Raw genomic sequence first — 26,070 nt, 5'->3', positions numbered from 1 at the left:
AGATATATAATAAATAATACAAGTAACTGTGAATTTTGATGTGTCGGCGGATACCAAACTCTCTCAGAAGGGGAAGGGGGAAAACGCGCTTACTTTTTACGCCACTCGGTCGGTAATAACAATTGGGCGTAGCTGCTGACACGATCCAACGTGTCATGGTCCGGAAACACCGCGACATGTTGACGGGTCGCCGTTCAACAGAATACTGCAGGGGTATCTGTGTCATTTCGCCTGTCCCCGTCATCGCGCCTTTATACTTCGCCTCCGCCTCCCATCGTCTGCGCCTCTCTTCCCTCGCCGCCCGATCGAGCTGCCCTCGATACCCTCCTCCTCCTCCTTTCGCGGTCTTGACAGATCCGGAACCGGCGCCGAATGCTTCGTCCTTGTTCATCGTCTCCGGAGCCCTGATTTTTGGTTTGTTTTTTGGTTGCCGCGGGTTGGATCATCTTTTGCGAGCTCGGATTGGGTGGCTTGGTGCTGTCGATGGGCGCCGGGGCGTCGAGCATCACGGGGCCGGATGGGGAGACGGGGGGCCACGAGACGGGGCTCGGGGACCTGCCGGAAAGCTGCGTCGCCGCTGTGCTGCTCCACCTCGACCCTCCGGAGATCTGCCGTGCGGCGCGGCTCAGCCGGACGTTCCGGGGCGCTGCCTCGGCGGACTTCGTCTGGAAGGCGAAGCTCCCGGAGAACTACGTGCATCTGATGGAATTGGCCTGCGGTGGGAAGAGCCCGAGTAGCAGAAAGCGGCGCCTTTTCTTGAAGGAGATTTATGCGCGGCTGTGCCGGCCGAATCCCCTCGATGGGGGCACCATGGTGAGATTTTTTTTTCTTGATTATATTCTATGGATATAACGAAATTTTGTTTTAGGTAGGTATCTGTGTGGTCGACCACTTGGATCTTTGGGTTAAAATGGATTTTGTCTTGTATAATTTTGTAGAAGGAAGTGAATAAATTGGTCATCTTCTTCCTAATTTAGGGCTTAATTTATGTTTTTTTTACTTTGGATTTAAGGAATTCTGGCTTGAAAAGAACCGGGGTGGCGTTTGCATGTCAATTTCCTCAAAGGCGTTGCTTATTACAGGGATTGATGACAGAAGATACTGGAATTACATCTCGACGGACGAATCCAGGTACATCAATTGAATGACGCTAATTGTTATTTGATTCGGTTCTGTTCCTCTTGATTTCAACGGATGATAGGCAATTAATATGTCTGATTACTTGATGTGATGTAGTTTTTGCTTTATTTTCTTTCTAATCAAACAATCTTTTTAAAGGTGGAATTGAGTAGTCCCAAAATGATCTTCCTAAACATTACTTCGAACATATAATCTACTTAACCTCTCTTTCGATATCCTCAGTCAATTTTGCCTTGCAAGAAAAAAAAAAGTCAATCTTGCTTGGCTTTGTCACAGTTGCGAAAGTTCGTCTGAACAGGCATCTATAAATAGAAGATTGTTTAACCCTATTTTACATGATTGGTTCACTCATATCTATAATTCTGTGTTTGCTGGGTTTTGTGAAATTCTTGGCATTTGCACATAGTGCATACATGATTATATATGATTTTTGGCCATTCTCCTTTGTTGAAGAACTGTCAGATGTATTTTTGTTAAAGAATTTGTGGGCAATCTTTATGTGGTTTATCTAGGTTTATTTTTACCTAGCTGATTTCGGTAGTTAGGAATATTAGGTGATTTCCAAATGCAGCTATAAGATCACCTTCCTGTATATTAATCATCATGGTTAGACTGAAATGCCAGACACTGTTGCAGGCAGACATCATTATTTGTTGGAAAATGACCATGTGTATTAATATGAAATGAACATGTAATACATCGAGCAAAGAAGGATTAAATGTGGTCCTTTTTCTATCATTTTTGGGATATCCCATTCGTTTAAAATTTCTTAAAAGTTCCATTCATCCTTCTTCCAGCACTTCAGATTCTTGACAGCTTACTGGTGGCTTTTCAGGACGTCCCATGTCTTTCCTTTGTATTCGTGTCTTGGTATTATTGCTTCTTCTGTAGTACATTTTAAAGAAAACAAAGTGAAATGAAGGAAAAACAAGAATTGCTGATGGTGGACTCCTTTCTATAATAGATTTCCAACCTCTGATTGTAAAAAAGACAAGATTTGCTGAGGTTAGCTGAGAATTGAGCACAAAGTTGTTGATATTAGGTTGAGAGGGGATGTCTTTTTGAGTCATTGAGTTGTGGTGAATGACAATGGACTCGTAAAGCCAATTTATTTAAAAAGATAAGGACTGACGATTAATATTTTTATTGGTGAATTGGTTACTATGAAATAAGCTGCACCTAAATTTCTGTCTTTGATGTTGTCTTTAACTGTTAAACTGTGGTAATCTTTATGCAATTGCATCTTGTACTATGTGGATGAGGACTAGTGCATACTTAATCGTGTGGATTTGAAGTAAGCTTGTTAGTCATTTATCTAGAATGCAAGAAGATTTCTTCCAGCCATGCTGTTGCATATTGATACTTTCCTACTCTTTTCTTTTGCCTTGTACCGCCTCTTTGCAATGGTAATAATTCTGTTGATGTGCGTGGGCTTGTTGCATGTATTGCAGAAGTGTCACCTCTTTTGAGGGTTTGACAGGGTTGAAGTTGTCTTGCTTTCTTTGGGATATATATTTGTCATTTTAATTAACTTTATGCACCAGTAATTGAATTTACTCGATCAGAATGTGATGATGTATTGATCAAGTTGGTGTTGGTATAGGCTGATTGAAATTGAAAACACATATGACTTACCTTTAATTTTCTAGTGTTGTGATCCTGATGCATTTGATAACATACTGCTCTAAGTGAAAACGCATATGACTTACCTTGAATTTTCTCTTTGCAGATTCCATACAGTTGCTTATCTTCAGCAAACTTGGTGGTTCGAGGTGGATGGGGAAATAGATTTCTGCTTCCCTGCTGGTGCTTACAGCCTGTTCTTCCGGCTCCATCTGGGTCGAATCTCCAAGCGACTTGGCCGTCGGATCTGCAGCTTCGAACATGTCCATGGATGGGATACAAAACCAGTGCACTTTCAGCTGTCAACTTCAGAGGGTCAGATTGCTACATCTCATCGTTATTTAGATGAACCTGGGAGATGGATCCTCTGCCATGCTGGAGATTTTGTTGTGGAAAACTCGAATGTGTCAACCAAGCTCGAATTCTCAATGACGCAAATTGATTGTACACACACAAAGGGTGGCATCTGCGTTGACTCGGTGTTGATATATCCCAAAGGATTCATGCAGGAAAAAATCTTTACCTCCAGCTTATAACCATTTTGAGTGTGGTCTCTAAACAACAACCTCGATGTAGGAACAGTAGAAGGTAGCAAGTTGGCTCTGTTCCCTAGTCATATTTATATAGGGTGCATGGCAATGTCTGTATATGAGTCCCCATTCTCATTTTTATTGAGAATGGGAATTCGGTGATGGTTTTGTTCGAGGACTACCAAGACTTCTTCTAAAGGACACTTCTTTGAGTAAATCTTTTACATAGTTTAGGCAAATTGAGTGACATGGTTTCGGCTATGACGGATGTAATCCAGTTATAAATCTTTCATGCACCCAAGTTGTTCTCAGTGCTCTCACATTAATGTATACTTTTGTGTGCGTGCGTCGCGTGTACACAACACTGCTGGATGTAATTGTGAGGTAAATTGTATATGATCCGTCATTCATTTTCATGGTATTGTGACTTCTACCAAATCATATATGCTAAAGCTAAAGGTTCTTTCTCCAATAAACTTTTGCATTCACCGAGCAAAAAATAGAGATGAATAAAATGTCATGTCATCTTGATTATTATTATTTTTTGTCTGTATTGAAGATGTTCATATGTCAGGACAAGATTTTTAAGATTATAGTGCTATTATCATCCGAATCAAAGCATGATGGATTTAACCTACGAAAAGTTCAAATTACAGGCTCTTTACTCACTAAACTAACCTACACTCGACACATTTGATTGATGGATTTAACCGTACCAATCGATGAAATGTTAGGTTTTAGCACTTCGATCAACGTAATGATTTTTGTGAAATTAATCTTTGCCTTTTCTTACCTTCCGATAGTGAATTTGGAGATGCATATAAACTTAATATTGCTTCCCCTATAACAGCATTCCATCAAAACGTGCCATCGAAATCTCGCAGTCTTATACCACGCACCGAGCACCGATCAACCCAAACGCCTACGTGACAGGTCATATAAAAATGGTGATGGCTGTATGAGGCGCCTCATTTTAGCCGCACCAAATCCAAGAGAAAGAACTTGATGACACGGCAGGCCAACACCCAGCCTGCGGCACGTCACGCTTCCTCAAGATTTCTTCTTAATTGACACACGTACCTGTTCTCTTATTGGACGCTGAGTTACCCAAACTTAAGTCTTGCTGGGGCCCAGCAGTGGTTCCAATGGTAGATTAGGTAGTTTTTGTGACTAAATAACATAGACAGATCAGCATCAGTCTATTTTTGAAAGAGTTTCGTTTCTCTCTCTCTCATCGCCAAAACAAAGCGACTTAATAGAATACGGAGGCGGCGGTAGTGTTGCCCCCTTTCAACGAATCCCTGTAGCTCTTCTTCCTTCCTCTTCCGCTTCTTTCAAGGTATCTCTCTCGCTCGCCCCATTCTTCTCGCAAGATTCAATCAACCGTTAACGAGATCTGGGAACTATTAATTTGTTTCTGGAGAATTTTCTTTTCTATGTGATTTGTCTTGTATTTATTGCCAATTCTCCGATTTATGATTTATGTTGCCTCGTTCTGTGCGCATCATGGATGGATTGCGATTTGTGCGATATTTAGATCGCTAGCTTTATTCCGTCGTCATCTTGCGGTTTAACAATTGATCGTTCATGAATCGAGTACTTGTGGTGGTAATGAGTGGATCCCTAGCAGTGATTGATGTGACATATGATCCGATGATATGTTCGTACATGTGCCTTTTGTTCAGCTTGCGCGATCGATTTATATGCCTTCCATGTTTCTAATCGTTAGGCTACGGTCAAAGCATGTTAAAATTCGATGGGGTTTATTCCCAACATTTTGTGCCCTAAAAATGGCATTTGTAGATTCTGCCATCCAAGCATAATTACGCGCCATTTTTTTTTATCATCTCGTTTGCAAACGTGATACTCTGATCGGCAGGTCTCAAGATAACAGCATGATTGAGATGTTGTTATTAGTTATTACTCTTGATTATCAAATTCCTCGTATTTTTTACATGAACTTTCACGATGCTTGTTGTTTGCTGATCATACTGTTTCATTTGATGATGGTTTATTTGATATATTGTTGAACTTGTGCTACTGAGACATGCTAGAAAATACAGTTCTAACCTAAGAAAAACTAATACCAATCTCAACATAAAGTGCAAATTTAGCAATATCAGGAGAAGATTCATGGCATGGTCAACAAAAGATAGACAAGAATTTAGTATTAGAGCTTTGGATTCTCTGTCATCTAGCATGAAGGCAATATTAATGAAGATAGCATTCACATATTTGAAGTTGGATAATCATGGAAAGAGACATCAATGGGCAATTATTTTTTGTTTATTTCTTAAGATTTGTTTGTCTTGATGATATTTACACATTATCAATGGAATAGTAAAAATGAGGAAAACAAAGTCTGAACTTCATGACATCTGTCAATAGTGATTCTAACTAACATGGCATAAAAATGAAGAACCAATCAAGCATGTCTTATGAGTAAACTTCTCAATTGGAAACTCTGGTGAATCTCACAAAAAGAAACATACATGTGATTTTTGTTAGAATCAAAGATTTTAGAATGTAGATCAATTTGATTGCTTAGTAGGATACCCAGTTAACTCAGGCAACAGATAATTATCATAGATGTAGTCCATGTCCATCATAACTGTTTATCACTGGCCGGCGATGCAATTATAAGACCTTATGTCTATATTTAGTACACAATCTAGAAGTATACTTGATGTGGAACCATTTTGATTCTTTTTTTCTTGAATAATATTTTTTAGGATTTCTTTTGTAAATTTCTCACATGAGAATATTTATTACAATGCTATATATGTTATCACGATTGCCAAAGAAGAAACAAGAAAGCCAAACAAAAAGGAATGAGTCAATAATTGGTCTGATTGATGATCCTAATGAACAAGTAGTTTAACATTGAATTTGATTGAAGATATCAAATTCAATCAGATTGTAGATGGATGAAAGTCTTTCAATCAGATATATCATCAAAAAAAGAGATTTTTCTTTAGATCAAGTCTCTAATTTTTTTTTTTCAGAGAAGTAAAAAAATAGATGATTGATTGCATCGAGACAATCGTAATCTTTTTTTATTTTTTATTTTTTATTTTTTCTTGTAATTGGGGTCTACAAAGGGATTGTACTTGGGATATGAATAAATCATAGAATTAATTAATTAAAATTATATTATCTTATGAATGGTGTGAGGTCATATTTTAAGTTCCAATGGTATGATCACATCATCCACATATGAAATGTGTGGAGGTGTATGACCTGCATCACTGGAATTTATTTTTTGAGACACAATGAGTAGTGTAATTATCTTTTTTCCCGATTTTTCACTTACTATTGTTATATTTTCTTTTCTCTTTTTCTTCCTCTGTTATCATAAAAGAAGTCTTTTGCTTGTCAAAATAGTATCGGATCTCTTCCTACATCTATAATAGACTATATGTTATCATAAATTAAATGATACTTTCTGAATACAATTTTAGTTGCTCTTTGTTGAGAAATTTATTATGATCATTAAACAATTTAAGGTGTCTCTGTGGAGTGAGACACTTTGTAACGAAAACTAAAATTCTGTCTTTGTAAGTTGTTTTACTGCAGGGCTGTATGGCTAGCTGCTTTTGATACACTTGATAAGTGTAGCAGATTAGACTCATGAACAAGCCACCAAGGACAAAATACTTGCTTGCTATGAACTAGTTACAAGATGGAAATTTACCAACTGAACACTAAAATCTGTTATTTTATTATGTCCAGGCACAAATTCTTCTTTCAAGTCAAAGCAATAGATATACCTATAGCTATGAAGAATGGACACCATATTTGAACAAACTATATTACAGATGACAACATATTAGATATACCTAATAATAAAATAATTTATTTGCTTTATTACAGATGAAAAACATTAAAGATAGACCTAGCTTGCTTGACTAGGAAGCAACTACCTCAAACAATATGCTATGCCTCTAGCCTGAAATATGTGTATTGGTATACATCATGGATTTATCACAATTTTATGACTGTCCTATGCTGGTCTGATGACTAGTATGTAGGAAAACATATTGTACTGTACCAGAATATATCAACACTTACTAATATTTTGTATGTCCTTTTATAGATATATCAGGGACAATAAGGTAAAGCATGGAAGCCAAATTATAAAACAACATCATTAGAAGCCTTTGATGCTACCATGTTCATAAAATGAAAAGTATCCATCTTGTCTATGATTAGATATTGTCATTCATTAACAGGAAAAATATTTTAAACTTGTGCACAAAAATCTGCCAAGTATTTCGAATACATTTGTATTTTACTAATTGTTAAAATAAAAGGGATTCTTTCATTCAAACATGTCTTCATTACTTTTGTCTGCTAGGTTTCTCTTTGTATTTCATAATCTCAAATCTGATTAAATTGTCTATAATATCGTTGGAATTGGTTTAGATTCTTCTTTTGACACTGCCTTCTACTGACGATTGAAATTGGGTACTATCATTGGTCATCAGACCCATGACTATCACATTAGATGCTACAAGAGCAGAGCTTGCGCTCTTGGTTTTGTATTTGAATAAAGCTGAAGCAAGAGATAAGATTTGTAGGGCTATCCAGTATGGCTCAAAATTCTTGAGCAATGGAAAGCCTGGCACCGCACAGAATGTTGATAAAACAACTAGCTTGGCACGTAAAGTGTTTCGACTTTTTAAGGTGAGATTTACTTTTTTGTGGTTGGAAATAGACGATTGAATGGTTCCTGCTTTTATGTTTTTGCAACCTCATCTCTTTAATGTGCAGTTTGTTAACGATCTACATGCTCTTATAACTCCACCATCCCCAGGATCTTCTCTCCCTGTCATTTTACTTGGAAAGGTATGTAGATAGTAATTTTTTCTGCAGTATATTTGCAGGAGGTCCTTTCCGCTTTTAGCTTACAAAATGATTTGTGCAGTCAAAAAATGCATTGTTGTCAACATTCTTATTTTTGGATCAAATTGTCTGGGCAAGCAGAACAGGGATATACAAGGTTTGGGCTTCCCGAATCAACTCTGAAATTATAATTTCTGGCCTCTTTTACATGTAAACAAGTAGAAAGACTGATTTATTCATTTGTATCAAAGAATAAAGAGCGTGCAGAGCTACTTGGCAGAATTTCTCTTTATTGTTGGATGGGATCTTCAGCATGCACCACTTTGCTTGAGGTTTGTGTCATTGCTCTGAATGTTCACCTTTTTGGACTTAAATCTTTGAAAAAACACGTGGCAAACTTTGTTGTATGATGAGTATCAGCAATTTGTTAGTATTTTGTTCCATAATCTATTGCTCAAGCACAGTTATACCTTATATCAACTTTTAGTTAGGAGAACTTGGGAGAATATCTTCAGCAGTGACGAAGTTAGAGAAGGAGCTGAAGCATGTCGACAGATCTAAGGTATGTTTGTCCATAATTCACACCATCTCTGGGTGTTTTCTTTTGTGTTCAAAATGCTCTATGTTCTCCTCGTGAAATTTCAGGATGAGCAGTACCACAACAAGATCAAGCAATTAAATCAAAGGCAGCTAGCTCTGATAAAAGCCTCCATGGATTTTGTGGTTGCTATTGGGCTGCTTCAACTGGCCCCAAAGAAGATCACACCTCGAGTGACGGGAGCCCTTGGATTCGTAACTTCTCTCATTTCCTGTTATCAGGTAGCTCTTACTAAATCAACCATAACTTTTCAAGAGAATCTCTGCAAAATTCTGATTCCCCGTTTTTTGCTGGCTTTGCTTTGCCACAGTTGCTTCCTGCACCAGCAAGGGAGAAGAAAGCATGAATGTGGCGGCAGTCTTTAAATCTTGGATATTTCTATCTGCCAAAAAATAATCTTAGATGTTATTAAGAACACTCCACATCAGGAGGAAAGACCCATAAAAGATGAAAATCCAAGTCACTGATGTATTCTGGATGACCGTTGGTAGATGTTTCTGGAAATTACGTCTGTTTGAATGCGTCAAGTACTTCTTATGTAGGGTTTTGATGCAATACTGTTAGAAGTTTATGCTTTTGTGCCTTCTAATGAAATCAAACATTTTCCTGTGATTCTGCATCTGTTTCAAACATTTTCCTGTGATTCTGCATCTGTTTCACAACGGACACGTACTTTGGGTTCTCTTAATTTGGACCCGACTCGAGGTTCATTTTACTTCGATGTGTGATGCATCATTGAAGAGAGAGATTAGCCAGCACTTGTAAGCAACTGAGGACGTGAGAGCGAATTGTTCATAAGCTAATTTTATAAACTCACAATTCTACCTTTACCATATAGAATTTGGGTACATAAATATGTGATGCAAATGATTATATTGCATTGAAGCGGGAAATCATCATTGATGTTAATTCTACGTGGTCCAAACCCGAGGATATAGGAATATCTGAGGTGAGGAGGAAATGTTGGGCTCATAAGGTGGTCCCTAAGACTGATGTTAGAAAAAAAATTTTTAACTCGATCCTTTGACGCTCAAATCAATCATTGAGGTCTTTTTAAAAGAGCCTCCAATGTAGAGTCGAGAATTATTATTTATTTTGGGTCTTATAGGGGATAATTTGTAATCACTCCAACGTTCCTCGATGTTTTGTCCACGTAGACGGTAGGGAGAGAGAGCCTTAAATAGCTTGCCTTACTTTTGTCCATGCGAGCAGACAAACTGGTGATAACATGAACTTTTCTCTGTCTACGATAGCTTCCATGTGGCACTTACGTGTCAGATGATGATTAACTATTAATATATCTCATATCATGTCTCTCCCCTCCCTCCCTTAAGCGTGCTTTGGTGCTCTTGTTTAGATAAGCTCGGAGTGTGAAGTTTAATTCATTTGATATGCCTATTGCTAACTTGCACCTTCATCCGACTCATGCCACTAGGCACATTTCGCCTTGTGCTTATGTCGTGGCAGATTTCTCTTGGTGTAGGTCGGGTTTTTCTAAATTACATGCCTCAAGCACATTCCACTCTGCGCCACCACTATGGCGGATTTCTCTTGACGTGGGCCAAGTTTTCTCGACTCATGCCTTGGGCTCATTTCGCCCTATGCCTTTGCCATGGTAGATTTCTCTTGGCATAGATCAAGTTTTTCCGACTCACTCGCCTCGGGCACATTTCGCTCTGCACCTCCACCGTGATGGTGTTTTTTTTTTTTTTTTGCATGAGTTTGATTTTCCCAACTCACATGTCTTGGGCATATTTCACCTTATGCCACCACTGTGGTGGATTTCTTTTAGCGTGGGTCAGGTTTTCTCATCTCACGTACCTCAAGTATATTTTGCTCTATGCCTTTGTCATGGTAGATTTTGAGTCCTCATCCCATCATGGCAGGCTTCATGTCCTTTCTCTACCATGATAGATTTTGGATCCTCCTACCGTGTGGCCTTCAAGTCCTCTCTTCGTCATGGTGGATTTCGAGTTCTCCTCTTGCCATAGTGGACTTCAAGTCCTTCCTTTGTTGTGACAAATTTTGGATCCTCCTATTGTGGCGAGCTTCAAGTCTCCCCTCATCGTCATTGATTTCGAGTCATCCTTCCACCGTGGTGGGCTTCAAGTCCTTTTCTTGTCACCGATTTTGGATCCTTTTATTATCGATGTCCTTTGGGAATTGCCCCGAAGTGACACTTGTTTTGATCATAAGAGAATAGAGAGATTGGCATCTTCTTTATAAATTTTCCCCCCTTCTAGGGTGGTATTCATTCTTCCATCTAAGCCTCCAAAGGCCCTAGTCTTCAGAGCCTCCCCGGAAGCTTTTAGTCTCACCCCTAGGGCCTCCTTAGGAGCATTTTATACCTTGCCCTAGTTCTTGGATGGGTGGGTTAGTCTTCCAATCCTTTGTCCTGGTGTTAGTTCTGCAACAAACTAGTCATTAGTCATCTTGCTCCATCTCAGGTCAAGATGTTTTTCATTTCTTGTACAAGTTTCTCTTGATCCTCTAGTTGCTAGTTGATCGAGGTATGTGCTTCGTCTTTAGACATTTAAAGGGTGGAGGAGGTTGTGTCCTCCCCTTTATCAGAGGAGTCATCTCCTATGAACCTGAAGGTTCTTCAGGACTTGGAGCTTATAAAAAGTTCATATGACTATGACTCAATGGTAAGCATGCCTTTCTTGGATCGCTTGCAAACTAGGTATTATAATTTGGCCGAGTTTAATCTACAAGTCTCCCGACCTGGTCAATGCCCTTTCGACACCATGCTCGGGCCTTTCTGCTTATCTTGCAACACTCTCGAGGTAGGACTTCATCTTCCCCTCTACTTGATAATAGTGGCCTGCCCTTCTCAAATGACACTAAACTCATGACACTACATAATAGTGTTCATCGAAGAATGTCGATGTGCAAATATTACTCTAACCCGAACCCTTCTTGTCACTTATGTTTTGTTATGCAAGGGGATAAGTAGCTATGACCTAGCTACTCAAGGAGGTTTCAAGGTTAATGGTGTCCTTTCCAACCACAAAAGTTGGAAAGAGTGCTTATTCATCGTGAGTTCAAGTTGAGATTGAGAATTCAACTTTGTTGAGTCGACACATTGCATTAATAATACTTATCCCTTCTTGTCAAACGTGGAGACGAGTCAAGTGCTTCAATTGAGGGACATATTCTCTTCTTCCAAGGTAGTCCAAAAGATGGATGAGGAATAGCTGATCGATGTGAGTCTTAACTCAGCTCCTCGAGGTATGACCTGAACTTCCCATCACTTCACTTCATCTTTTTTAGTCCTCAACCTTGTAATTTGGATCTCTTATAGGCATGGATCTGCACTCTTCAAAGAGGAAGGTGCCTGATTTCTCGTCAGGCATGGTGGAGTCCTGTTTGGCCTAGGTTGCCACTCACGAAACCGTCGGTAGAGGCATTAAACCCACCTTAGTCTAATTGTCACGGTAGTACTAATAAATCGATGAAGAAATATAAAATCTTTGTAAGGAAGGTCTCACGCCCTCAAAGGGATGATGCACCCAAAAAGTTATCCTAGGAAAGGGAGCCTCCAACCACTACAGGTCTTCTAGGTCTTCCACGATATGCCTACGCCACCCGGAGGTTGAAGTTCCAGGTCTTCCTTGGAGAAAAAGAAGAGCGTGCCGAGGTTGATGTTAGACTTGTGCAAAGGAAAGCCCCTACCCTTTATAGTTTTACAGTTGACCAATCTATTAGACTCAGCTCTAGATGTGCCACTGCAACTAAGGTGGGAAGGCTTAAAGGATATGCATAAGGTGCGGGACAAGGGCGTGGCTACGAAGCAATATTACCACGAGTCCTTGTGCTCGGGGATGGTGAAGCAGATCTACTGCTCCCCCTCGGAGGTCCTAATTAACACTTGCTACCAAAATTAAGTGGTGGTAAGTTAGGTGGTGGCTAGCTCCTTTAGTTTCACCTTGTTGACTTTTTTTTTTTTTACTCACAATACCACCACTACGTGACGACCCTCATTGATCGTCTCTTATTGATCATGTTTGAAACACTAGCACTATTATTCACTGGCAGTCTCTTATAGTTAATGACGTCCAAGTTGTGGTCGAAGAGTTGAAGGGGAGAGGAGCCCCTTCTACAATCGCTGAGGTGAAGGCTTAGGCGGCTAAGCTAGCATATTAATTAGATGCCGAGCAGCACCTGGCTAGCCTAACCAAATAGCTGAAAGAGGTTCAGAGTGATAATCAAGCCATGGAGGATGAATTATTGTGACTCACCCAGGAGTTAGACTTGATGAGGATACACAACTCGGAGATTACCAATGAGGTCACATCGACTATTGGGAAGGCTCGCTAGTTAAGGGAAGCATTGGAGGTCCAGCGAATGTGCAACTCGAAGCTTACCGAGGAGGTCATGCCGGCCAATGAGGAGGCTCACACATTAAAGGAGGCCAAGTGGAATAGGATATCAAAGTATCACAAGAAAGCAATTGCTGACTATAAGGCATTCGTCGAGTTCAAGAAGGGTTTGGAGAGGACAGGGTCACCTTATACCGATTCTGGTACAAAATCATTTTGTCTCATTTCAATACGAGGTATCCTAAGCTAGAGCTTGAGGAGGATCAATTCATAGTCACCCCAAGGACTAGAACATCTCAATGTCGATCAAGATGCCCTTCGACGATAGTCTTAACTCGTCACCTCACCTTGCCACTTGATATGTCATATTCAACTTGATCTCTTTTTTGGTTGTCGGGTCAATCTATTTGACTTTTCCTTTTATCCGCCCCACTAATGCTTTATTTTGATAGATTAGGGCTTTATCTTGGATGTAGAAGCTTGTCCTAGTTAATGTAATCCTTTTAGTAATAATTTTTTTTCTTTTTTATTTGCAACTAGCACTTTAAAGGTACATTATACAATCAACACCCTAGGCTTGACATGCCAATATTTGATACTTAGAGTGTCATTCTCTCCTAATTGACCTTGACTTTTCAGATAACCAGGTTCCCTAGTCCAACCTCTAGAGGGTGAACTCCTCGATCATAGGTGTATCTTAGCGCTCGTAGGTGTGTTTCGGCTCTAATTTCACTAATCAAGTCAAACCCAACTTAAAATCCCTCGGAAGTTACTTTATCAAAGCTCTCAATCTAAGATCTCGAGAAAACTATCTTGGGTGGCAGGATAGTTTTGGTGCTAAATGTAAGGCTAAATGATAATTCTCTCAAGTCATTCTTGAGTGTCATTTGAGAGGTCCATAGAATGCTTTGCATTTCATCCTCTTATGTACCATTTGTTCTAATGATCCACTTTTTTAATCCTTCGAGAATGGCTTGGTTGGTGACCTCGACGAGAAGTATTTGGCCTCATTGTTGGAGATTTTAAATTTGAACTGGAGAGCTTGTTCATACAACTACTTGTTCAGGTCCTTTAGGACAAGTCTAGCACTACTCATTTTCGAGGTGCTGGAACCATCCATGAATAAGGTCCATGTTGAGGGGGTGTGATTGTCGGCATTGACGCTGGATGAGAGAGTCAACTCTGAAATAAAATCTATCAAAGCTTGAGCCTTTATAATAGTCCTCGGTACGTATTAAATGTCGAATTCACCCAGCTCTACTGATCACCTTAACAACCACCTCGAGACATCAAATCATAAAATAGCTTGCTTGAGTGGTTGGTCAGTGATCACCTATATGACATGTGCTTGGAAGAGATGGAGCTTCCTTACTACCAGTACTAACGCAAATGTCAGTCCCTCGATAGGGGGTATCACTCATCAAGTCTACTTATGACATGATTGACATAATAAATAGACTTCTAAATTCCCAAGTTGTCTTACACAACACCAAGCTGACAGCTTGCTCGGTGGTGACGAGATAGAGGCTTAAAGCTTTACCCGAGGTAGAGGAGAGCTGTGGTAACTAGGCAAGGTGATATTTTAAATCTTTAAATGCCTTCTAACACTCATCAATCTATAGGAAACTCTTTGGATTCTTCAATGCTTGGAAGAAGGATAGATATTTATCACCGAATCAAGATAGGAACTAGTTAAGCATAACTATTTGCCCTATTAATTATTGTACTTCATTTACCAATTGAGGTGGGCTGATCATCAATATAGCTCACACCTTTTTGGGGTTGACATATATTCCTCTCTAGTGAATAATGAATTCGAGGATTTCTCCCAAGCTAACTTCGAAAGCACATTTAGATGAGTTAAGGCGCATGTTAAACTTTTTCATAACTTGAAATGTCTTGACAAGTCCACTAAATGTGAGTTCGTTGTTTTTTCTTTTTCTATAATGTCATCTACATAGAAGTCTATCTAATGCTTAAACATCTTGTTCATCATCCTTTGGTATGTTACGTCTGTATTTTTCAACCGAAATGGTATAACTTGGTAACAATATATACCTCGATCGATAATAAAGGAGGTGTGTTTCTGTGGTGCCATCCTTTTTTTATTATATCCCAAAATTACATCCATGAAGGTAAAAAGCTCATGGCTCAAGGTAGCATTAACCAATTTATCAATTTGGGGAGAGGACAGTTGTCCTTCAAACACACCTTGTTGAAATCGGTATAATCAGTACACAACCTTTAATTTTTGCTAGACTTTTTAATCGATGCAATATTAGCTAGCCACTAGGGATACTGCACCTTAGTAATAAACCATACTCCTAATAGCTTGTCTATTTCATCGCTAATCGCTTGCTAGCAATCATGAGCAAACTTGCAAGACTTTTGCTTCATCAATCGAGCCTCGAGAGAGATGTTCAAGTGGTGTTAGGCCACGTTTGGGTCGATTTTCAATATGTCTCTCAGTAACCATACAAACACATCGATATTCTCTTTGAGAAAATTAATGAGTTGCACTTGCTTCTCCTTAGGAAGTGTAGCATCGTCCTTGACAATATGATCAGGATGAGCCTTGTCTAGGGGTGCCTCAATTAGGGACTTCATTGGCTTTCGATGTGGGAGGGACTTAGCAAAATTACGAGGGTCCATCGACGATGCCTTAAGCCAAGCTCTCTTCAATAGGGAGATTGTTATTAGATAGCACTGGTGTGACTCTCTCGGGTTGTTTCTCAACTCTCCAACACTAATCCTTATTTAAAATTTCATCAACATATGATGGGTCGACACCTTTAGCTTATTGAGTGTGAGTCGACCTATGAATGCATTGTATATCGAGAGGATGTTGACCATCATAAATTTTGCCCTCATCATTTTGGAGTAGGGCTCATCGCTGAACGAAATGTGCAGTCTCATAGTCCAAGAAGATAGATGGAGTTGCCAATGAACCATGTTAGTAAAGAAGTCATAGGGATAAGATTGTTAGCTGAGAGCCCAAGTTTTTGAATAGTGTCAAAGTAGAGGATATTGATATAGCTACTTGTGTCGATTATGACTCTCTTCATTTGGGCATTAACCATCCTTATAGAGCCCACCAAGGTATCATCATGGTTTGGATCGAGGTACTCTATCTCTTCTTAAAGGTTATTTCCGAGTCATCTTTAGACCTTGGGTGCTTTTTGATGGTAACTCGGGCATAGGCCTTGTGACTCGAAGAGCTATCTCCTCTCGAGGCAGGTCCACCAATGGTGACATCGATCTACCTCTCCACTAACCCCTAAGGTTTGGGTGAGGGTTTCTAGTGCCTCCGGACGAACCTCCTGAAGTGTCCCCTACAAATGAGTTATTTGATTTGCTCCTACAAATCGTGATAGTCCTTTGTGTCCTGGATATAATCATAGTGGAAGTGGCAATACTTAGATTTATTTCTCCTCTCTAGGAATGTCTATATTGGTTTAGGGTCTTTTAAGAGTTATTTTCCCTTTATCTGTAAAAAGACTTTGGTATTTTTTAGTCATGTTCAAAGGAGTTGACTTGAACCTCAGCCAAGGTAGCTCAAGTCAATCATTTCTTCTTCGTTGTGGTGATCTCGGGGTTGCGTTGATGATGGTCGCTCTTGTCTTGGCCTTTTGCGTATCTTCTCATGTTATTCGAGACGATTGCCTTTGCAGCAATGCATTTGTTGGCCATTTGGAGTATCTCGGGTACGATGGCCTCTCCACCAACAACTAGAAAAAGCAAAAGGGCTTAAGCCCCATCATGAAGGCTTGTATTACAAGTGATGGATAAACTTCTTGCATGCCTCAAATCTCGTTAGTAAATCGAGCGATAAAGTCAGAGACTGCTTCTTCCTCCCTTTACCTAAGTCCGAGAAACATCACCAACGATGGCCTCAGGCACATTCTCGCGGAAGTTGAGCTCGAAATCCTTTGCGAGTTGAGCAAAAGAGCCTATTGAGAGAGGCTTCAAGCGAGCGTACCATTCTTATGACAAACCTCTTAATATTGTCGAGAAGGTGTGGCACATCAAGGCATCCAAGGTACCGTATAGCAACATCTGGGCGCAGAAGGCGATAGTGTTCTCTATCGAGTCAGTATTATCATCAAATGCCTCCAATGACATGAGGTGAAAGTTCGTCAAGATTGGCTCCTCGGGATCGTCTGATGTTTTCACTTGGGATTGCTCGAACTCTTGTCGTATCTCTTCAAGATGATGGTCCATTTGCCATAGTTAGATCCTTAGGGAGTTATCCATCGAATCCGTTGACTGGATCTCAGATTCGGACAGAACAGAGCAGTGGTGCATTGAATTCCACAGTTGGGGAGCAAGGTGCTCCCTTGACCAGTAGTTCCACAAGATTTGGGTGATCTTGAGATGTTGGCACCACATCGGGTGCCAGAGCTAGTGTTGGTTGAGGTATTGATCACGATTGAGATAGTGGTGTTGCTTGTTGGGTTAGCTGAGCCAAAAGGAAGGCAATAACATGCATCAAACTTGTTAGTGTCTACACAGGTGAGACTCAGAAACACCTTAATTGGGATGGATAAGTGGCTTAAGGTTGTCCTTGAGGGTGAAAAGCCTAGGTAATTGAATAGATGTCAATACTGTGTCGATATTTGCATTGAAGTGGACACATCCACATGAGGGAAGGATAAAAGCTGTCCCTCTTGAGTAAAGGTGCTATGGGTTCGAGGCAGGGCCTTCTCGTTGGAGTATTCGTTGAGGGGATTGAAGGGTAGATATTCCTACGATATCAGGCCCTCCTGACGTAAAAAATTATTCGGGGAAATCATCATCGACGTCTGAATCAACCTGATATAGTCTAAACTCATGGGCATAGGAGTGTCCAATGTGGCTCTAAGATGACGACTCGGAGAAGAAAGTGTCAAGCTCCCGATGTGATACATCCACTAAGACCGATGTTGAGAGAAATTTTTTGACCTGATTTTTCCAACACTCAAGTTAATCACCAAGATCTTTTTTTTAGTATGATTCGATATAGTATCGATGATTACCTTTTTATACCAAACCTGAGAGTGGATAACATAGGATAGACAACCCTAAATGACCTATATATATTAAATAACATTTTATAACTTTCTTCCTTTTTATAACTTTTACATGATGTATATATATTAAATAATAATTATATTAAATCATAAACTTAGGAACGAAAACTCCCGATAATGCCTTGTACTGGTAGAACTACGTGAAAGACCAGAGCGACAAATTTTGTTTGTTGTGATTCGGGCCTGCAGCATCGGATTTGCCATACCAACTAAACTAGAAAGTCAAATCCTCCTGTGCAACCAAGTTAACGTACCATTACTGGCAAGTCAAAGCCTCCTGTGGAACTAAGGAATGTGCTTGAAATAAAACTGAAGAGTTCTACAATAGTCAAAAATAAAGATAAGTGCAGAAGCACATTCCAAAGCCTAATTTCTAATAAGAAACAGAAAAGCTAAAGTCCTTGCATAGAATGGAACGGTGAACACTGCTAAATGCAGAGAGAACAAAACATCTAAATAATATAAGCTACACTGCATCATAGTTTTTTGCTTTCGCAGGTACCAGAACTTTGTCCCAAGATCTTTGGTGCCTTCATGGCGAGCGACTGCACCAACAAAATAATAGTTTGACAGTGTCAAATAACAAACAAACCTCAAACTGGTGAGATTTTGAAAAGACTAGGTACTAAGCACTCCTCACCTATAGTCCCTGTCATGAGCAGGACTCCGAGCTCTTTCATAGTTAGGACTAACCCTCTCGTCGGCCTTGGTATATGGACTGGGACCACGACCATAATCAGGGCTAGCCCTCTCCACACGTCTGCCATAAGGACTTAAAGATCGCCCACGATCACGGCTTCTTGACCTTTCCCGGCCTCTACGGTCAGGGCTATAGCCATTTCTTCTTTCATCGTCATCACGGACAGCATACTCCACAGAGATCACCCGATCCATCAACTTGCTGGTTGTCCAATTAATGAGAACATAAAGAAAATCCGACGTTAAACTCAGAAGAACTGCCTCGTATCATTCTAAAATAAGTGCAATTGAAAGAGTTTGGGAAAACATGAGCTTTATTTAATTTAATTGAGATAAGTAATTTTGCATGTTAGATTCACTAAAATGAGTACATAAGCTCTACAAGTGCTGCAGTTGTCAATGTCAGCTTAGAAAGCCAGTCCAATTACTAGTGGGATAGTTGATAAAAAAATAAGAAATAGCAAATGGTAGAGATTATTACACACGATAAGCAAATGTTCAAATTGAAGTGAACATAATGGACTGAAGCAAACATTAAGAACTTTCATGAATCCAGAAAGTTGGCCCAAAGTCGGCCACATGAATCCAGAAAACACTTTCATGATCTTCAGTACATTACACAGTGAAGGGGTTTCAAACCATAGGTGGTTGTAATTAATCCATGATGACTTTTGGTGACAATGGTTGTATACATCTTAATCATAGTAGATGTAAGTGAAAAATGAATGGTGTCTATAGTTTACCACTTCTATTGTGTATGATGCCAGGAAGGCATCGAATTTATAAACATATTTTTAACAGCTATATTGTCCAGGTTACCAGTATTTGCAGAAAGAAAACCATGCTCCAATTACAAATACATGCAAGAGACCTTTAAAAAGGATATTTAAGAAACATATTAAGTGAACAAAAAGATATATCAATACAAATTCTTTTGGTTTAAACTGCTAAAATGGATGAATTTGAATCTAATGATGTCACTTTACCTCATGTGGGTGGCTTCCAAAGCTTTTGTAGCATCCTCCTGTAAGTCAAACTGGACAAAGCCAAAGTTCCTTCTAATCCTAACATTCAAAATTTTTCCATATGGCTCAAAATGCCGCTCCAAATCCCGTGTCCTGGTGTCAATTGGGTCAAAGTTTATGACAAACAAAGTCTTTGAAGGTCTTGTGTTAGCTGATGGTTTTCTTGAACCACCAGACCTTCTGCTGTTTCGTTCTTGCTGCAAAAAGAAGTTCCATTAACTTAGATACTATTGCCTACAAGCTCAGCATACTTAATCATCAATGAATAATATAGGCTTTGCTAGCACTCTGCCTTTGTCCACTCGACACGAAGCCGCCGCCCATGTCTGCCAAACTCTAACCGATCAAGTCCACGTATTGCATCTTCAGCATCACGCTCATCATCCATATAAATAAAAGCAAACCCTGCAAAATAGTTGGTAGTATGGTAATAGAATTATTTATCATGAAGATATCTGACTGAATATTACCTTTACATAATAATTCTTTTCATACAGGATCAGTCATAATGGCCTCCAGTAGACCATTCAGAAATTCGGTCTCTAGCTATCACCTAGAGAGTTAGAAAATGACCACAAAAATAAGAAACAGACCTTGTAAAATGTTGAACTAATGACGTCAGGGAAAAGGCAGGAATTGTGGTAGGCCATGGTACATAGAGGGCCTCCTCCATACATTCTCCAGCCAGGCGGTTCAGGATGGAAACATGGTTGGGATGGAAGGCAGGGCTAAGTTCACAAGAAACTAAAGGCAATAGTCTTGTGGAGAATGTTTCCATGTGAATGAAATGCGACTGAATTGCAGAATGGATCAGCTCTCTGGAAAGAGGCAATATGAACTCAGGCATTGGAAGGAAAGTCGAATGCTTAGCCCAACAAGCAAGGAAGAGCATGTATTCTCCAATATATTCCTGCAGCAAAAAAATTGCTGAGTATGGAGGGTCATCTTCCGAAAACAAACTGATTTGTTAAACTTATCCTGATTCCAAAACCCTAGGAAATCTCAAAAGTAGACTCCTGCCACACTGCACAGGCTGTGTTGAATTGTTCATGAAAGTCCTGCCATCAAGTCAATCTGTGTGGAAAGTTTTAAAAATGCATAATATGCAATTTAGGAATCACAGTTAATAGTTTATCAACTTTGTGATGGTCTGTCGTGCTTATGATCATATTGGCCAAAATATCAAATCGACAGCATATGCAGCTGTCAACATTTTTTTTAAATTTTGGAAAAAAATTGTGATGTAATTAAAAAGTTCTATTGAACATGTCATTATGTGCATGGCCAATCATACATGAGTCGCACAAAGGTTCAATTCAAAAAATATTTCAAGAGAAAAAAATTAATGCTGCTGAAAGCCTATATGCATATTAAATACTTTGTACAACACATCCAGGAAACTGCAATGGAAGTCTGAGCATGAGAGAGAAGGAGGTTCACTTCAATGCAAACCCACTTGACACGGGAAGCCGAATTGTAAATGATATTAACTCTATCTTGATCAACTAACAAAACCAGAACTAAAAACAAAAAGAGCACGATTTCCCTCATGCACACATGTGGTTGTGCTAGTTTACCACCAAAAGATTATAGTTTAAAGATCCTAGAATCTAAAAAGAGTTTCTACTCCCACAACACAACTAAAACAACATTGTCTGAGAAAAGAACCTCAGAGAGTGCAAACTCAGATAGCCATCAAATCAAAGGGTCTTACCACAATAATATAGCAAGTTACCTGACTTCATATCCACCCTGTCAACCTTCCCATATCTGCTAAATAGTCGCTCAAGCTCAGAATGGCGAGCATCATAATCCAAGTTGCCACAGAAAATAGACCTTGACATTCTGGTTAAAGCAAATAAGCACGATCACACCTCAATCTGCAAAGGAAAAAAAATAAATACAGGATTTACAATATCAAAGCCAAGCATGACAACAATGCAATTTTATTAAAATATTAAACCAATAAAATCCTCACCTACAACATGAGATCAATCTAGCCATGTAAAAGAAAAGGCAAAATAACATAGGCTACGAAATTCAAGTACATAAAAAGGAGAAAATCATGTATCCACTTTGCTAACAAATTATTATGAATTATAGCCCCATATAGAAATTTGAAGTCACATAATAATGCCCAGAAGAAATTTAAGATGAAGAGAAAGTAAACCAAGAAAATCAGACAATTCCAGCTGAGGTCAGCAGAGTTATGGATGATTCCCACTTATCTTGATGGTGATATGATAATCTCAACAAAATGTCAAGCAGAATCTGTTCGGCATGTCAAGCTTCATCCACCTAACTATGGCATCAACACAGGCAAGTTCCAAGGAAGTAGTGCCACAAAATATTGTTATGCACAGTGGATGATGAAAGAATGCAGTGAGGGAACACATGACCAAAGGCATGTCCGCTGATAGTCTGGTGGTGTGTCGGATGATCCCTTTCCCACAGGTGGAGGGTTTGAACCCTGGCTATGGTGCCTTGCGCACCCATTGTCCTTTTGTCTTCCGTGACAATATACCAACACCAAATGGCATCTGACAGGCCCAAGCGGCACCTAAAAAAAATGTAATTTAAGCCATCCACAACTCAGATAATTGCTTAGTTATGCGGATATTGTTCCCACCTTCTGATTTTCTAATTTTCATAATTATCTATGTATCCAACTATAACACCCCGCGCCTCTTCTTTTCTATTTTCTCCTTTTTCTGTCGTCTGGTACACTCCTCACAAACGAAACCAAAAGCTAAGAGGGAAACACAAACCCGCAGACGAAGCATTGCACATTCTACTCCAATCAAGTTCAAAAATCAATGGCAGAAAAATACTTCTTACAATAAGATATGGCCCATTGCTCGATAGTCTACGTAGGTTAATCTCAAACCAACCACTAGGAAAAGAGAATCTCTAGTAACAACCTCAAGGATAATAACCTCCCTTAGAACGAAAATCTCGTGGTAAATGAGTAATAAAAGAATAAATTTGGATACCAACACTCTCAAATGCAACACGTTACATTTTAGGTTTCGGAATTATCCGCTGGCGAACCTCACTGCCAAAACTGATCATAAGAGGCCAAGGAGGAAGAAAAAATATTGTTACATAAAAGAACAGGAACAACCGGGTCAAAAAATCAATCGCAGGCAAAAGAAAACGCGAATAATCGACGAACAGGGGAATCACAAGGAAAGAACTTACTCGATCTACAAATACGACAAAGAAATAGAAGCTAACGGAAGAAAGTATAGCGCGCAACCAAATCATCCAATGATTTTCGAGGAAATTCTCACCTGCGATCCCCGAAGTTCCTGATCCGCAGAGCGACGACGAAACCCTAGACCGATTCAAAACAAGTCATCGCGGCCGAAGGGGGGCAGGTCAACAAGCGAAAACATAGATGACGGCTTCGTTGGTTCAGTGCACGGAACACAGCGCGCTCCGTTTGTTTCCGCCAGTAAAAGCATCTCATCTAGTGGCGCCCACGTCCAACCCAAAGGCCTTTTTTGATTACCTGTTCCCTGTCTTGCTTGAATTCTCATCCTCCGTCTTGCTGCGCTCCTGCGGTGCAGGGGAAGGACCGTCCACTAACATAGAATCTATCTTTTAGATCGGTGCACCAACCGATCAGTGGCATGGATCTTGTCTCTACACTACACGCTGACCAGTACAGTGCAGAGGATCCGAATCTGCTTTTTTACTTTGCCGAGGGTGACGATTGGAGAAGCAACGCGGGGTCCACTTGGCCCTCAGTAACTGGTCACCGGAAACCAATCCGGATTGTGGACAAACGACGTACGTGGCAAGTATTAATTGGCAGATACCATTCCCCAGGTGTAACCTTAGTTGCTATTGACCTATCTTCAACCGTCAATAGAAACATGAATCCGATGTGACAGTGATCCCGATTTGAAATGGATCAAAGATGGAGAGATGATAGATATGAAAATTAGATTAATCAGATACGTGACGAATAATAAGAGGATTTTACAGCAAAAATTGGGAGGAAAGAAATAATCAGATCATATTTCTGTACTGAAATATGCGTATTTAACATATTCAGATATTTAGTTATTAGGATATTTGGGGGTGTAGACAAAATCGAATTCTTAATTAAGATTTCAACTATCAAAATTCTGATAGAAATATGGAGGTATGGTGGAAATAGACATGTAATTCTGATGTAATTATATGGGGATATGGAAATCGAATCAATTAAATGTCAATTGTCATATTCCTTTTCTAGTTTGATGTCGAATACCAAAAAAAATTTGTCGTGGGTATAGTTCTCTCAACAACCTAAACATAATGTACAGTGACCACATTTCAAATCGGAATGACTTGATGCATGGAATATTGTGAAAGACCTATTTTATATACGAGCAAAATGTTTTTGGAAGTAAATTTGTTGGTAGGAATATTTGGAACTCCACTTTATTAGGAACGGCTCATCAAATAATATTTAAGATATAAATTTTTTTTTAGAAAAATATGGTTGGATGTATGTTGAGAGAGTTAGAAGCTAATCTTCATTAGTCTAAGTTTATAATAAAAAAAAATTAATATTAAAAAATAAGTGATTTTGACAAGTGTACTTACGAAAAAAAAATACATGGAACGTATTTAACAAGGCCCCTCTAATGCTTAATCAAAAAAAAAATTATGAGGATTTGGTAAGTGCTGAATAAAAGTATAATTCAACATTGGATTGAAGCTTTTTATGATGCATCATTGGATTGAAGTCATGGTTAATACCCGAAATAGTTGTGTACTTCCTCCGACTATCATATAGTGTCGAATCTGACAAACATGAATAATTAGCTATCAATTATCGTAAAGTTAAGTCATCCGACATCAAGACGTCGATAATGTGGTAATGAGGTGTCGACCACACGGTGTTGGATGTTAGTCATGTGGTGCTAAAGTATTTGACACATGACGTTGATGTGTCAATGATCCTCCTTACATCATTATTCTGATATTATTTATTCCTTTTTCTTGCCTCGACAAATGTAGTGGAGTCAAGATATGATAAGACTTTCATTTAATAATTGACCTTGGAAAAATAGTTTGATGATCTTATCACACTTTTAGCTTTTTCGACCATACTATCATCAAAGGGTACTTTGAGCTTTTTTTAGTATACTATTATCAAAGGGTACTTTGAGCTTTTTTCACCGTACTATCATCGAATGGAGTATTTTGGATAATTTTGGTCATGCTATTGTCGAATAGAGCACTTTGAGTCATTTTGGTCATGATATCATCGAATGGAGGCTTTGGGTTATTTCAGCGATGTCAAAGGAAGTACTTTGGACCATTTCAGTCATGCTATCATCGAATAGAACACTTTGAGTCGATTTGAATATGCTATTGTTGAATGAGCACTTTGGGCCATTTTGGTCATGTTACCATCGAAGGAAGTGCTTTGGGCCATTTCGATCACTCTATCGTGAAGGATGCTTTAATGTCAAATTCAATCATATCATTATAGAAGAATACTTCATGGTTGGATATGGTTATGTTATCGCCGAGGAAAGTTTTTGGTAAGTTCGATCACATCATTGTAGAAGTGTTTCTTAACTGATTTAGTCACATTATTATAGAGGGACAATATACGGTTGGATATGGTCACATCATTGTTAGGAGTTGTCTCTTCAAGTGGTTTGATTGTCTTAGTGTGAGAGCACCTTTTTAGATAGTTTGGTTGTATTGGTATCAAAAACCACCTCTTCAATGGTTTAATTATGTTGTTGTCAGAAACTATCTCTTCAGGGGTTCAACTATCTTGGTGTAAAGAGAGAGAGGTTCGATCATGTAGGTGTCAAGAACCATCACTTTGGAGGTTTAATAATTTTAGTGTACAAAGCTATCTTTCCAAGGGTTCAACCATATTGGTGTTGAAAACTATCTTCTCAGAGGGTTCAGTCATGTTAGTATTAAGAACCACCTTTTTAGGAGGTTCAATCATATTGGTATTATCACCTCTTCGAGCGTTTGATCAAATTGGTGTCAGGAACCATCCCTTCAGGGCTTTGATCATGTTAATATCAGGAGCCACCTCTTCTAGGGTTTTGTTACGTTGATATTAGAAAATATTTTTTCGAGAGGGGGGAACCATCTTTTCGGGGGTTTTGACCTTGTTATTGTTGCTCAATTATATTGAACTATCACTTTGTCCCAGCAAAAGAGTGGTACGATACAACTACAACTCTTTGT

The 26,070-nt window shown here is 39.2% G+C and overlaps 3 protein-coding genes across 6 annotated transcripts; 2 read left to right on the top strand and 1 right to left on the bottom strand.

Moving 5' to 3' along the window:
- The first annotated feature begins 301 nt into the window (after positions 1-301).
- On the top strand, positions 302-3,709 carry LOC103976030 (F-box protein PP2-A13). Its single transcript, XM_009391209.3, has 3 exons — positions 302-813; positions 1,013-1,131; positions 2,870-3,709. The coding sequence occupies exons 1-3, from the start codon at positions 484-486 to the stop codon at positions 3,297-3,299; spliced, it is 879 nt and encodes a 292-aa protein (XP_009389484.2). The 5' UTR covers positions 302-483; the 3' UTR covers positions 3,300-3,709.
- Positions 3,710-4,494: 785 nt separating this feature from the next.
- Positions 4,495-9,348, top strand: LOC135655917 (peroxisomal membrane protein 11-5-like). 2 transcript variants are annotated; one of them, XM_065175789.1, is made up of 8 exons: positions 4,495-4,632; positions 7,781-7,979; positions 8,067-8,141; positions 8,221-8,295; positions 8,390-8,470; positions 8,626-8,700; positions 8,784-8,957; positions 9,047-9,348. In XM_065175789.1, exons 2-8 carry the CDS (start codon positions 7,785-7,787, stop codon positions 9,080-9,082), a joined length of 711 nt encoding a protein of 236 aa, XP_065031861.1. In that variant the 5' UTR covers positions 4,495-4,632; positions 7,781-7,784; the 3' UTR covers positions 9,083-9,348. The 2 variants fall into 2 exon arrangements, with proteins under 2 accessions (XP_065031861.1, XP_065031862.1); XM_065175790.1 differs by having other exon boundaries at positions 4,502-4,632; positions 7,719-7,979; positions 9,047-9,277.
- A 9,059-nt stretch (positions 9,349-18,407) lies between these two features.
- LOC135655866 (serine/arginine-rich splicing factor RS41-like) lies at positions 18,408-23,285 on the bottom strand. 3 transcript variants are annotated; one of them, XM_065175786.1, is made up of 6 exons: positions 23,145-23,285; positions 21,566-21,731; positions 20,144-20,256; positions 19,813-20,048; positions 18,768-19,028; positions 18,408-18,672 (listed from the first exon to the last, which is right to left on the bottom strand). In XM_065175786.1, exons 2-6 carry the CDS (start codon positions 21,693-21,695, stop codon positions 18,660-18,662), a joined length of 753 nt encoding a protein of 250 aa, XP_065031858.1. In that variant the 5' UTR covers positions 21,696-21,731; positions 23,145-23,285; the 3' UTR covers positions 18,408-18,659. The 3 variants fall into 3 exon arrangements, with proteins under 3 accessions (XP_065031858.1, XP_065031859.1, XP_065031860.1); XM_065175787.1 differs by having other exon boundaries at positions 21,587-21,731; XM_065175788.1 differs by lacking the exon at positions 23,145-23,285 and adding an exon at positions 20,445-20,761 and having other exon boundaries at positions 21,587-21,726.
- Positions 23,286-26,070: the final 2,785 nt, after the last annotated feature.

The sequence above is a fragment of the Musa acuminata genome, chromosome BXJ1-4 (genome assembly GCF_036884655.1).
Source record: "Musa acuminata AAA Group cultivar baxijiao chromosome BXJ1-4, Cavendish_Baxijiao_AAA, whole genome shotgun sequence".
In the NCBI taxonomy this organism is placed as follows: Eukaryota; Viridiplantae; Streptophyta; class Magnoliopsida; order Zingiberales; family Musaceae; genus Musa; species Musa acuminata.
The sequence above is the reverse complement of the archived record's forward strand: the minus strand, read 5'-3'. Positions and strand labels throughout refer to the sequence as shown.

Excerpts from the sequence above, each read along its gene's own strand:
- LOC103976030 (XM_009391209.3), top strand. The coding sequence starts at position 484 with ATGGGCGCCGGGGCGTCGAGCATCACGGGGCCGGATGGGGAGACGGGG. Across the intron at positions 814-1,012 it reads CCCTCGATGGGGGCACCATG|GAATTCTGGCTTGAAAAGAA; the intron begins GTGAGATTTTTT and ends TTTGGATTTAAG. Across the intron at positions 1,132-2,869 it reads ATCTCGACGGACGAATCCAG|ATTCCATACAGTTGCTTATC; the intron begins GTACATCAATTG and ends TTCTCTTTGCAG.
- LOC135655917 (XM_065175789.1), top strand. The coding sequence starts at position 7,785 with ATGACTATCACATTAGATGCTACAAGAGCAGAGCTTGCGCTCTTGGTT. Across the intron at positions 8,142-8,220 it reads CTGTCATTTTACTTGGAAAG|TCAAAAAATGCATTGTTGTC; the intron begins GTATGTAGATAG and ends TGATTTGTGCAG. Across the intron at positions 8,471-8,625 it reads CATGCACCACTTTGCTTGAG|TTAGGAGAACTTGGGAGAAT; the intron begins GTTTGTGTCATT and ends ATCAACTTTTAG.
- LOC135655866 (XM_065175786.1), bottom strand. The coding sequence starts at position 21,695 with ATGTCAAGGTCTATTTTCTGTGGCAACTTGGATTATGATGCTCGCCAT. Across the intron at positions 20,257-21,565 it reads TAACTTGCTATATTATTGTG|GGTTTGCTTTTATTTATATG; the intron begins GTAAGACCCTTT and ends ACTATTTTGCAG. Across the intron at positions 19,029-19,812 it reads TTGGAAGCCACCCACATGAG|CAAGTTGATGGATCGGGTGA; the intron begins GTAAAGTGACAT and ends TTGGACAACCAG.